Source organism: Dasypus novemcinctus, chromosome 27 (assembly GCF_030445035.2).
Source record: "Dasypus novemcinctus isolate mDasNov1 chromosome 27, mDasNov1.1.hap2, whole genome shotgun sequence".
Classification (NCBI taxonomy): domain Eukaryota; kingdom Metazoa; phylum Chordata; class Mammalia; order Cingulata; family Dasypodidae; genus Dasypus; species Dasypus novemcinctus.
Window position 1 is genome coordinate 17,466,313 of NC_080699.1, and position 13,983 is coordinate 17,480,295.

Consider the following 13,983-nt stretch of genomic DNA (forward strand, 5'->3'; position numbering starts at 1 on the left):
TACTCGGATTACTTTTTGTGTGTGTTGAAGGGAGAGGGTAAACTGCCTGCACCTTTTGTAAAGCCCCAATTCCCATCACTCTAGTGTTTTAACTAGATGTGGTAAATTAAGCCAATACAAATGCACCAAAGCCAAAGCAGGAGGTGTTTGTTTTCTATACTCTTCTCGGTTTCTACCTCATCTCCCACCGTACCACTCTTAGCTCCCCTCCCCCAATCTCCCCAGTCACCAAAAGCCCATAAATTAAAACAGTAAACAGTTCCCCTGAAAGGTGCCTTCCTGGTGCTGTCTAAAACAAATGCGATCTTCCGTTTAGGCATTTAATACACCGCAAGCATTCTTGGTTAGATTAAATTATGGGTCTCCCTGGCCTCCAGGCATGCCTAGACATGAACCAGAAAGGGAATGAGTCCCTCGGAGTTTCTCTAGTAACTGCACGCCAAACCAACAGCGACCATAAGAACAAACATTCTTGGGGGGGGGGGGGTTGTGCTTGGGTTTTTTGTGTTTGGTTTTGTTTTTTAAACAGAAATAGGCCACACACTTTTTTTTATTGTTACTTTAAGTTTTAGTTATATTACATACTAAATAAAGTCCATTTTAAAAACATTGTTTCAGTCAGCAATACATCTGGACTTTTTATGTGTGAGGTGTTTTTTATTTTTTCACTACTTTTGAAGAGAAGTTTTAAAAATCTAACCTATCACAGCATCCTACCTCAACCAGTGCCTTGGATGACAGCAATTACAGGTCAGGTAAGACATTTCAAATACAAACTAATCATCAGAAAGCAGCAATTAGAAAGAAGGATAAAATTTTGTTTTGGGTAAAAATGTCTAACAACTTGAAAGATCAGAATTGTTTTAATGACCATGTCCTAATCTAAGAGATTTATGTGTTGGCCTACTTGTTAATGGCTTGGAGGCTCTTTCACTCCTGATTTTATTTATATGTATTTAGCCATAAAATACAAAATTACCTCTATAATTATCTCTGGGCATTCCAGAGTTTAATTAGCTCTGATTTCAGCATTTTGCCTAGTATGGCCTGGTATACTGTACATGTTATATGAGTGTGGTTTATGTAAGGTGTGCTACAACATTGTGCCTCACCCAAAGACAGACTGAATATAAAATGCAGTTAGTTGTAAATGACTTGTTTTTTTCATTTAAAGTTTATGTTCTGTACATTGTATACTTTAGTTTCTTTCCACTTTGGTGTTCACAGAGCAAACCATAACTTAACACAAATGTGCTCTCTTATTCAAAAATAATGCTATGTAACTTACTCAAACTCACCAACTGGGATGTTCTCTGGGTATTTCAATAGTGTAAGTTTGGAAACTGTGTTGAATGATCCAAGTTACCTGGCCCTGACCATGTTACAATCTATGATTGATGGTATTCAGGATTTCTGAAACACCTATTAATCTATCCATCTTGTTATTTAAATATAATCTATCTTAATTAGTTATCTCTGTATACAAGTTGTCTATCTCTCCAATCAGACCATAAATCCCTAGAGGCTGTGTTCTCTTACGACAGTAAATAATGCAATATGTTTGCTCCCACTGCTGCAGCCATAACTAAGAGTTCAAGCAACTTTCATTATAATTAGAGAATCAATCTACAACCGGGAACTTTTCCTTGTGGAAAACTAATCTTCGGGGTCAACAATGAGTGCTTAATGCTGAGTATGTGAAGACCATATTCTAGGGGACTACCTCTTAGGTACTACAAGGTGTGTAATCATAAAACATTCCTTTTCCTCTCCTGATTCATTCACTGAAGGAAAAGAGGGGAAGGAGTAACTAAGGGCATGAATTATTGGCAGAGATCTCCCAGAAGTTCTCTGCACTTGCCCTCTTTGACCTACTCCAAATACACATAAACACACCTACATTATCACAAGTAGAATTATGAGCAAAAAAAACGCAGTTCCTTACAAGACTTTGTTTCTCTGGCCTCCAAAACCCTCAGCCTGAAGCTCCAAAAGTCTTGCTTCAAGTCTTGCCCTGTGGGGAACCTTCCCTGATCGCCGCCCTGGTTGATTCCCTCCTCCCCGCCCCTTCCATTCCAATCAGCAAAATCTACACAGTTTAGTAATTTCTTGAATGGTAAGTAATACGTGTTATTGCCTAATACGTGTTATTGCCTAGACTGTACAGATAGAAGGGCCATGCTTTATACTCTTAGTGCTGAACCCTTAGCAGCTATTTAGATAAATTCGTGTAGAAGCAGGAAGGATTTTGCCGAAAGGTTCGCCTTGAGGACACTAAGCTGGGGCCTTGCCCTCCAGAGGCTCACACGTGAATCCAAGCGCTGGCTGGCTCCCTGTTTGACCAAAAGACCCAACCTTCCCTCGCTGCAGAGCCCTCCTGAAGCCCAAGGCCAAGGCCAAGGCCGCAGGGAGCGCGAGGGCACAGGTGGGCTCCCGACAGGCGTCCGTGCGCACCCAGAGCCCACCCAGGCCCACCTCCACTTGAAAAACTCAGGCCTCCGAGTGGAGGTACCAGGAGAGCTGTTTCCCCTGAACGGGATGGACAGGAGAGCAGGATGGTCCTGAGGGACCTGAGGGGGTGAGGCGGGAAAAGGGGACGGGGAAGGCGCTCTTGGCCTCGCCCGCTAAAATCCTGAAGAGAAACTTCTCGAGAATCGGTGCCTCCTTCGCGGGCTCTTCCCCGGAGGCCCCGCGGGGGCCCGCCCTCTGCCCCCGCCGCATCCCTCTCCCCTCCCCCACCGCCCCTCCCCCACCCCGCCCCGCCTCGCGCCCGCCCCGCCCCCTGCGCCCGCGGGGTTCCAAGGGCGGTTGGCCGGCCACGGCCACGGTCACTCGGCCACTGGGAGCTGCGGGGCGCACGGGGCCCAGAGACCCCGCTCCGGGGTTGGGGCTGGGAACTGAAGAGAAGGTTTCCGAGGCGGGCTGGAGCGGGCGAGAGGGAGGAGGGAAGGAAACCTGAGGGAGAGAAAGATGGGCGGCGGGGGTGACCGCGAGGAAGAGGGGGCCAGGTGCGGGGGCGCGGACGCGCCGGGGGAAGCGGGCCGCCCGGCCTCGCGGGTCACCTGGGGTCGCGGGGCGCGGCCCTGGGGGATGCGGGGCCCTCCGGCAGCGCCACCCGCCGGCCGTGGTTAAGCGGCGGGAACGCGGCGAGGCGCCCCGCGGGGCCCGCGAGCGCCGGGCGAGGGCACCCGGGGCGCCCGGGAGCGTCCTCGGGGGACCCCCTCGCTGGGGCCTCGAGCCCAGGCTCTGCCGGGCGTCGCCCGGGTGAAGCGTGCGGGGGGCGACCCCGCGTCCCGCCCGGGGCCACCGCGTCGGCGCTGCGGACCGGCCGGGAGCTGCAGCCCGCGGGCGCCCGGTGCTCGGTTTGTAGGCAGTGTAATTAGCTGATTGTCTGGTGCTTGCAATCACTAACTCCACTGCCATCAAAACAAGGCACAGCATCACCCGCAGCCCCCGCCGGGAGGAGGACGCCGCCCTCGCCTGCCAAGGGCCCTCTGGGCGCGCGACCCCCAGCGTTCAAGGAGTTGATGCTTCGAGATGCGTCAGCATCTGTCCCGCATAAGCGCTGCTCGCCGAGCACGTTGTCAAAGTACGAGTTAGCCGTCTCCATGAGTAGTGGAAGCAGAACTGTGCAGTCTCCTGCTCGGAAAGAGCGGTTGGTGGAAAGGGATGGCGTTTTGGTATTTGTAAAAAGACATTTAAACTGCCTGGAGGAGCCCGCTGTGTACCACGCACCGCTGTGTGTGGAGACTCATTGTGCCTGTTTTTCGTTCATTAGGCTAGTCACCAACCCAGCGACTAAAGTGGGCTCCAATTTAACCAACGTATGGGGGCACCGCTTTGAGACTGCAGTGTGTGATGAAAATAACTTTTTTCCTCTGTGAGTCTAGTTACTAGGCAGTGTAGTTAGCTGATTGCTAATAGTACCAATCACTAACCACACGGCCAGGTAAAGAGATTTGGGACTCCATCCAAATGAGCTGCCTCTGCAACATCCACATATCTGGGGGAGTGGGGGCATTGGTATATGCTAATATTACCCATGGCCTATTTCTCAATAGTTCAGCCAAGAGAGAAATCAACTTTTTAGCTGCTACATACACAATGTATTTAATATATATGATATATGCATATGTATATATATTTTTTCAATATTCTTTCAGACGCTTAAGGAAACAATTTTAGATGATTTAACATATTGACAGGATTTTTTTCCTTAGCTGATATGTCATTATATAGACTTGTGATTATCAACTTTCGGACTGTCTTTCTGTGAGACTATATTGTTAATACTTTGAAGGAATAAACCATCATATAGACAAATTCTGGTTATTATCATGTGTCCATTTCCTTTTCGAAACTGGCTTTATGATGTCCATCTCAGTTCCTGCCACAGTAATTAAAACTTTTCTGTTGCTTAGATGGTTAAATTGTTCCTAGATTAACTAAATCTCCTGGGAGAGCTATTCATGCATGCTTGTTAATATTTTTATAAGACTACATTAACCCTTTTTTTTTTTCATAATTTTTCTTGAAGGGATTCATTAGATATATATCCTTTCTCTTAATAGTCATTTTCAACTCTTACGCCCCAGGCAGTTTTTGGTGGGAATTATTAGTAAATGCAGTTAGAATCTAATTCAAGCCTATCTCACAAGATTCATCTTAAAGGATTGGGAGGGGGTTGAGGAAGGGAAATGTATCACAAATACTATATATGGGTGCCCATCGGCCCAGTTCCAGACTTCTGACTCCCAGGCTAGGAGCTTAGTAGCCCTACTAAGTTCTTCAACCAGCGCAGGCCCAGAACATCTTGATGGGAATTGTCAAGCCGCGGCAATCAGGTTTGGAAGAGAGAACTGGGGCGGTGGGGCCGTGGGTTTTCTTGATTTAGGCTGTGGGTAGGTGGTGGGGGGGGGGGCAGCGAGCTTGTAGGCGGAGGATGCAGGTGGCTAAAGTGCTCTCCACCCCCCCACCCCCCCGACTCCAACAGGGCAGGCCACGCCCCCAAGTTGCTGCCTTGACCCTCCCGTCTGGACTCCAAGGCGTGACCTGGTCCTGAAGGCTGTGATCACCGCAGAAGTGGGCGTCAGACCCCCCACCAGCGCTCGCCAGACCCCAACACCCCCCGGGGGGCCTCGCGAGGAGACCGAGGGCTTCCGCGACGGCGGTTTCCAACTTGGCGGTTCTCGGAGGGGCGGGGCTGAGGAGGGGGCGGAACCCGGGAGAAGCGTCCCGCGTTGCCATGGATTCGGGGCCCAGCGGCAGCAGTAGTAGCAGCGCCGAGTCCCAAGAAGCCCCCCGCCAGGGACCACTGGTGTTCTCCGGCTCCTCGGAACAGGACGTCAACTTGGCCAAACAGTTCTGGATCTCGGCTTCGATGTACCCTCCTAACGAGTCGCAGCTGGTGGCGTCCAGGGACAGCAGGCAACGCCTGCGCGTGGCGAGGCCCTCGGGGAGCCGCGTGGCCGGTGAGTGGCTGCCTCCGGGCCATGATTTTGGCCTCCCCCATAACCAACCCGGAATATACCAGCACTTCTTCCCATAGAAACTGCAGAATCTAATTCTAAAATAAGAATCTTTCATTTCATGTGTTTAAAATAATATGCAAACAATAGTTCCTAAACCTTCCCAGTTGAAAAGGATCGGTGGTATCGTTGTTACATCTAAAAGTACATCTTAAAGTATCCCTGAAATTATGGCATCGATTGGGCAGAAGAGTAGAAAATAATCCGGGGCAATGTGACCTGCAAGCCCTCAGTGGAGCCCAGGAGGTTTTTTGTTGTTGTTTGGTTTTGTTTTTTGATGGAGCACATTTTTTTTCTTTATTTTTAAAGAAGTTTTATTTATTTTTTTTTTTTAAGGTTTATTTATTTATTTAATTTCCCCCCCTCCCCTGGTTGTCTGTTCTTGGTGTCTATTTGCTGCGTCTTGTTTCTTTGTCCGCTTCTGTTGTCGTCAGCGGCACGGGAAGTGTGGGCGGCGCCATTCCTGGGCAGGCTGCTCTTTCTTTTCACGCTGGGCGGCTTTAAAGAAGTTTTAGATAGCATAAAAGTTACATAGAAAATATAGGGGACTCCCACACACCCCACCCGCTCCCATCTCCCACATTCGCCCCACTAACAACATTTTTCATTAGTGTAGTACGCTTGTTAAAACTGATGAACAAATATTGAATCACTGCTACTAACTGTGGTCTATAGTTTCCATTATGGTTAACACTTTGCACTGCACAGTTTTATAGGTTTTGACAAAACGTATAATGGCCTGTATCCGTCCTTGTAACATCATGCAGGACAATTCCAAAGTCCCCAATATGCCTTGTGTTGCTTCTATTCTTCCCTCTCCCTCCCCTCAGAACCTCTGGTGATCACTGCCTTTATATCTATGTTGTAAGTTCTTCCATTGCTAGAATAATGCTTTTACTTTGGTTCATAGTTGCATTCCCCTTATATTTCCTCAATCTTGAGGATTTGGGGATGGTGACGCCCTCTCTGCTTCCCATTGAGAGGGGAGACAACTGTTTTTATATGATTTTTGTAGGTATAAAATGTTCACATACCTTTAATGCTGTGGCCTTTTCCAATGATTTACTTCCCTTTTGTATTTTTTAGAGAAAAGTCATTCCCAGCCTTTTTCTCCTGAGAATACCAGTAAGTACCAAGTTTTACACCTATCAGCTTACCTGGCTCCTGGGTTCTTCAGAAAATAAATAATAATCATAAGGATAAACTTTACACCTCGAGATGACAATCTAAAATTCACACTGAGACCCTGTGTCAGGAACTGCCCTATTCAAAGGACAACACCTGCATTTCGAGAACACATTGAAAAGAAATGTGGAAATTGGAATCTCTGATGCTGCGGTATATTCTCTTTAGGGACCTTTCCTTGTTTCTGGACTCAGGCCTACTCATCTAGGGGGTCCCCGCTGCCTTAGCTAATCAATTCAATCTCCAATCATTTATTAATCTGGTTAATACATTTTCAGGGCACACAGTACTATATTTGTGTTTACCCTCCCAGTCTATCTATTACTTTTTAAACTTTATCTAATCTTTCTTCCATATTATCATAAAATCATGATAAAATGAGTTCAGATTGAATTTAACTTTATCTCCTTTAGAAAATATAGACATCATTGAAGAAGCCCTAAAAACTCAAGAATCTGAGGAAAAAGCAAGGTATCTCCAAAAGGTAGGTCAATATGTCAGAAGGTCATCTGATTTTCACAAAAATTGACTAAATAATCAAATAATCCCTTACTTTATTATGTGTACATGAAAATTTTCTACTTCTGGTATGTCAGCTTGAGCAATTGGGAAAATCTTTATTCAAATTTTAATCAAAGACTAAGAATTTCTATTATTGATTCTTATGCCTGCATTTAGAGAGAAGTTCTAAACTAATACTTAGATTTCCAGATTTAACTTTATCAGTCATTAGGAAATAAACTATAAATTTCAGTTTTCAATCTTAAATAACTATACAGTAGTAAAATAATGAGTTAGCTACAACAAACTCATAATTGGTAACCAAATCTTTATAGTCATACTGGTTATTAACTGCTAATCCTGTCTGTGAAGATGATGGCAACTTATAAATCTGTCTACTGGGTACAGTTGGAAGAGCATAACATTTAGAGTGAAAAATACCTAGATTTGAGTACCAGCTCTTCTAATTACGTGTATCTCTCTGAGCTTCCATTTCCTCTTCTTTAAAATGAGGATAACATACCTGCTTTACCTGCATCACCAGATTATGGTAAAGATCCTGTGACAATCTAATATATGTGTTTTGTGAACCATAACCTTCTTTACAAATATTAATAGTAATACTGAAAGTATTTTGGCTCAAAAAAATAACTGCCAATTTCTGTCCTTGCTTCCTAAAGCAGTATCTGTCCTTGCTGCCTACAGATCCCCAAAGCCCCATGTATCATCTCAATCCCATGGGACTGCTCTCAAACCTATAAACTCTTTACCTGGAAGACTGAGGAGTTTCTGAATGGCTTGTTGTCAGGCCAAAGAGTTCTGAGACCGTCTATGAGCTAATCCCAGTTAATGTCAGGATTTATAACTCCTTGGAAATGGCAAGCAAATGCTTACTTGGAGGTTTAAACTGTTGGCCGTTCGCCACCACTGCAAAAGCCCAAAGATGTATAGGAACAATAGAATCAGAGGAAAATGGGAAAAGACAGAGTCACATGCTTTCCACCCAAAAAATCCCAAAACCATATACAACATTCTAAGAACAGGAATATTGTAAAAACTGGAAAAATCAAGTAGAATTGACTGTCTTAATAGGTTAAAACTAAATGGTCAGAGGAACAGGACTGTCCTCTAGAATCATTTTGTCTAAAAGCTAAAATTCAACACTTGTTATCATCAAATCAACTGAACATGTCTCCTGGGGACAGCATCTCCAGCTTGCTTTTTGTGATATAGGCACAGCCTTTAACTCAGCAATTCATACAGTGATTTATAGAAACCTTTTGTTTTGTCATGGATAAATTCTATTCCTGTAACTGCTCCTGTAGTACAAAAGCAAAGATAGAGGATCCGTTTTGGCCTAATGTCTTTAATCATTGGACATATTGGCAAACTCTCCAAGGTTTATCGGGAATTCTACATAAATCACTGAACAATGCATTTGGGTTTGCTGATCACATTAATTGACTTTATGAACTACTTGTGATTCCTTCAAACAAATTAGACTACTTGAAACAGTCAGCATTTCCTTCTCTCTTAATATATTATATACTGTATATTTAGACCAGGACTTTATGAGGGAGGGAGAACCTAATTTTCAGTGAAGTAAAAATCAGTAAAAGTCAACTCAAACAGTACTTTTAGAACATAATTTTCATTTATTTTATTTTAGGAAGGGAATAGAAATAAAAGGTTAAAGATTATCAATTTTATCAGCTTTTGTCAAACAATATGATAATATGAGGTGAGTTATAGGTGGGTGTTATATTAATAGTCTTAGAACTGACCTCCTTCCCTGGGCTTTCTCCTTATTAGTTAATTAATTCCATATATGCTTATTGAGAAACTACTATATTCCAAGTACTATAATGGATGCTGAGAATACAAATATAAGATGTGGTCCCTGATCTCCAGCCCTTGCCCCTGATATCAGCCACATCTTATAAACTGTCTGGTGGGGGAGGCAGACAGTTAAAATCAATCATTATGACACATTATTATTATAGATATATGCACATAATACTATAGGAACACATGGAGAGACATCAAACTCAAGGTTAAAGGGTGAAGAAGCCTTTCCAAAGGAGCTGAGTTTTGAAGGATATGTAGAGTTGGTCAAAGAATAAGCAAACAATCCTTTATGTTGCCACTAGTCATCTTCCTAACATCCATATTTAATTCTGTTGATCTTCTGCTTTCACTTTTTTCCATGGCTCCCCATTTCCTGCAGGATCAAGGCCAAACTCCTCAGCCAGACATTCAAATTCCTTATAATCTGACTGTAATCTACCTTGCTGTTTCTCCCACCACTCTCCTCCTTCCCCTACCCCCCTCCTGACCCTCAGCATAGCCTTCTCTGTCCACTTGGTTCTCAGCCACTAGGCCAAGGCACACTCCATGTGTGCTACCAAAGCTATGCATGGGTAAAATATTTTGCTACATCTAAGCATCCATATTATTCTGTGATGCCTATCAAATAGTTAATGGAGCCACAATGCTCAGCCAATTAGCAAGCCAGCAGGAAAGGAAGAGAATTAAGAGTACATTGATGCAAAAGGGCAACCAAGAGAATCCTGCAATACTGCATGCCCAAAATATTGTTATTTTGATGTAATATTAATAACAATTTATTGGGTGCATCCTATGTGCTACATAAAGCTAAGCAATTCACATGTATCATCTTATATAAGTCATAAGTCATTAAAACAGCCCCATGATGATTATCTGCATTTTACCAAGGAAGGCTTAAATGATTTTCCAAAGTAATCATATCTGGTAAGTGGCAGAACCTAGATTCAAATCCCAGTTGCCTAACTCCAAAGTCCTTGTGATTAACCCCATAACACTCATTTTATTGTAACGATTGCTAGTTTGGAGTGTTTTAATCCCTTCAGATATGCTGTCAAGTATTAGAAAATCCATAACTGGTATGAATATAAGGGTGAGAAAAACTGTTTCCAAGCTTGTGGGACTATAAGCTCTTTCTTCAACATACAATATGTTCTTCCCCATTTACCTTCAAGGTCTACCTCAAATGCCAGCTCCTTCCCAGAGGTTACCTGGAGACTAGCAGAATAAATAGCTCCCCTCTCTGTGCTCCCATAGCAAGTTATGTATACCTCACTTATAGTATTTTCCAGAATCTCTGATCTGTATTGTAGGTAATGGTATATGTGCCTGATTTTCCTGCTAGATGACAGGTACCATAGTGTAGCAGTCTTTGGAGACAACAAGGTGGTTTGGACACCTAACTCTGCCATCTTACCATTGCCCTAAGCCACCTTTTGAACCCTTGAGAGGCTCAACTTCCTCCTATATAAAAGAAGGAATGATAAAAATATGCCTCACAGACTTGATGTAAGATGTGTAAAGCACCTGGCCATTGTGTGCCTTCAACTAATGTTAATTCTCTCTTCCTCTATGAGGGCAGGGGTCATATCTTATTTGCTTAAGCCAGTGCCTTACCAGTTATTGAAACTCAAAAAAAATAGTTGTTCATTGAATTAATGAGTGAGTGGATGCTCTGTGCAGTGATATTTCAGTTTTGTTTAGCCTTTTCCACATGTATCTATTTAGCACATTTTTTGAGGCTGATAATTTTTTTAAGAATGCTCCCAAAATCTTTTTGCAAGTCTGCTTTAGGGCATTTTCACACTTTACCTTTTTGAGTTTTGCTTTTATCTCTTGGGTCAGTATCTGATGGGAAGAAATGAGACTCCCTGTGATTATTGAAAACTAGAATCTATTTTTGGATTCTCCTGCTTTTCTAAGTCTATATTACTATTTCTGCATTGCCGACATCACCATTCTAGAATTTTTAGCTTGTTAGCAGAAAATAACTGGGAAAGGCTACCTTTTTAACAGAATATTTACAATGATCTATTTAATTTGAAAGAATCTTCAACATGTATTAAACATATGCATTAATAAGTAAATTTCAGGTATAATTGCCATCTTAGAATGGGAAAAAAAACATTTCCTACCAGTTCTCTTAAAGGTTTATTATTCTGCTTTCCCTTAAAATGAATGAAAATCAAAAATTATATTTTCCATCTCTCCTAAAAATGCCTTTATAAGACTTTCTCCCCCAACTGATATTGATTTTTCAGTTGTTGAACTTTTTAAAAAGTCTTAACATTATCCTCCGTTTTGGAATATTTTCCAGGTGTACATTATAAATACTTTTGGTTAGTGGACAAAATGCTATTAATCACAACTACTATTTCAGTGATGGATATCCATGGCAGAAAATCAAAAACAATTGAGTCTGTCAAGACTAAATGGCCTACTCTTCCATAAGGGAAACCTGATAGCACTATACTGGACCATTATTCTTCCTTTGAGAATTCTGAAGTAGTCTAAAAACATTACAATAAATGAATAGTCAGCTAATTCTTTGAAATCATAAAACTAATTTGCTTTTTAGTTTTGCCACCTTTAAGAGAGCTCTTTAGCTGATTATCTCTTTATTGAAAGAATTATACATAATTCATTTGCTGAGAGAAGGAAAGAGAGAGGAGAGCAGTGATTTAGGGAATAAAATAAATGTAATCTTTGGAAATGTCCATCAGGAATCAGAATTTTTAAGATTAAAGAATATAAACCAAAGAGTTCTACAAGAAGAATACATAATCAGCAGAGCAGCATCCCCGAAATGCTCTTTATTGGGTATATGCAATCACACATCCTCTGCAATCAATACTGACCACATTTTCTATATAGCATATTTTAGTCACAAGAATGGCCCCCTCAGCACCTGAGATGATACCTCCTTTTGTCTTTTTGGCTCTTGAGTTTTTACTGCTGTACTGGTGATACTTCTAAAATTGGCTGGCTCATCATTTAACATACAAAGTCCTTCACAGTCTGCCACAGTCTCCCCAGCCTCATCCACCCCCACTTCCGCTTTCAAAGCAATTCACATCACAGCCCTGTTGAGCCACTTGTAGTTCCAAGAACCTTCCAGGCAGTCTCATCCCTCTGTGACAGGAGCCTAGAAAAGCCATCCTCCCACTTTTCTCCCAGCTGATACCTACTCGTACTTCAGAACCACTCAGTGGTGACCTTCGAGCTTTCCTCACCCTCCCGTATCCCACAGTCTGCTTTAAATGCCCCTTCCTTTGCACCTCTCTAGCAACTGTGCATTTCCCTGTCACAGGCCTTGCCATATAGTACTGTGGTGTAGTTGATGTATTTCTCCTGCAGGTATAAGTTCTTCAAGGAAAGGGGCCATCAATTCTTTACTTTGTAGTTCTATAGCTGGACAAATAGTAGATGATGTCCTAACCTACCAAATAAGTGCTTCTGAAGGAATAAATGGATGATCTAACTTGTCTGGACCAGGATGCTGCATGATAGTCAGTTCCTTGAGCTAGATGTCATAGGAAGTGCTCACCTAATAGGAGCATAAAATTGACCAAGACCCAAACGCCTCACAGACTCATCAATATTGATCAGTCATTTGCAAGCAATAGGCAAGAGAAGAATTACAGTCTGTAGGTCACAGAGGAAGCCACAGTAGATGAGAAGAGCATTGTATGTTCTCTGAAGAGTGATCTCAGAAAAGGTAATAGATAGAAATCTAAGGGTATGGTGCCAAGATTTAATTGCATGTAAGAGAAGCCTTGTCATAGAGATAGGATTCTGGGCCACTGGAAAATAAGACAGGATCACTATTCCAGAGTAGCTGGAATCAAGACTAGAAACAGAGAGGACAAGACAATATTCCATATAGTAGGACCCTGGTACATGAGAGAGGCCTAGCTATAAAAAAGAAAGCAGAGTCCTGAAAGCATATACCATTCCTCCAAACTCCCATCACATTACTAAGCATTTGTGTCATTCCCTATTGCCATACCCAGAAATCAGATTTAGAGCCTTCTATGCACAAGATAAATAGATGCCCCTCCTAGGTTATTTTTAGTTTTTTGACCAAGCCAAAAGATATTGTTCAAAAATCAATTTATAAATCATTGATCCTATTGTTGATATAAACTCAGCTAAATAACTCTTTAAGGAAAAAGACAAATTTTCTTTCTAGCAGTAATTCAGTAATTTGGAAAAACTTCTAATGAAAAATTATTTAGGATTGTATATACAAACTTGTACATTTTTATTATGAAATATAGATTTTCGAGCACTGAATAACTGAAAGCAGAAAGAAAAAGAGATAGTTCTTAACTCTGGTTATATTTTATAGATTACCTTTGCATTCTCTGGGTTTTATGGCCATAAATGCTACCAATAGACACAATTAAATATAGAGGGAAGCGGACTTGGCTCAATGGATAGGGCGTCCGCCTACCACAAGGGAGGTCCGCAGTTCAAACCACAGGCCTCCTTGACCCGTGTGGAGCTGGCCCAAGTGCAGTGCTGATGCGCGCAAGGAGTGCTGTGCCATGCAGGGGTGTCCCCCTCATAGGGAAGCCCCACGCACAAGGAGTGCGCCCCATAAGGAGAGCCGCCCAGCGCGAAAGAAAGTGCAGCCTGCCCAGGAGGGGTACTGCACACATGGAGAGCCGATGCAACAAGATGATGCAACAAAAAGAGACACAGATTCCCAGTGCCACTGATGAGGATAAAAGCGGCCACAGAAGAACACACAGCGAATGGACACAGAGAGCAGACAGTGGGGGGGCGGAGGAAGGGGAGAGAAATAAAAATTAATTAATTAAAATATAGATGTAGGTGTAGATGTAGACGTAAGTCCATATGTAAGAATGAATTGGATATTGTTGGGTTTCATGCTGGGAAGGTGGGGGCCTTGTGCTGT

The 13,983-nt window shown here is 42.8% G+C and overlaps 1 protein-coding gene across 4 annotated transcripts in view; it reads left to right on the forward strand.

Moving 5' to 3' along the window:
* Positions 1–511: 511 nt before the first annotated feature.
* The window catches only part of HOATZ (HOATZ cilia and flagella associated protein), a 38,632-nt gene continuing 25,160 nt past the window's right edge, over positions 512–13,983 (forward strand). The window contains exons 1-4 of one of the 4 annotated variants that reach the window (XM_071212325.1): positions 512–755; positions 4,994–5,471; positions 6,615–6,653; positions 7,127–7,197. In XM_071212325.1, the coding sequence (XP_071068426.1) occupies positions 5,246–5,471; positions 6,615–6,653; positions 7,127–7,197 (336 nt within the window). In that variant the 5' untranslated portion in view covers positions 512–755; positions 4,994–5,245. The remainder of the gene's footprint in view (positions 756–4,993; positions 5,472–6,614; positions 6,654–7,126; positions 7,198–13,983) is intronic. The other 3 variants (XM_058289432.2, XM_058289430.2, XM_058289431.2) reach the window with 3 other exon arrangements.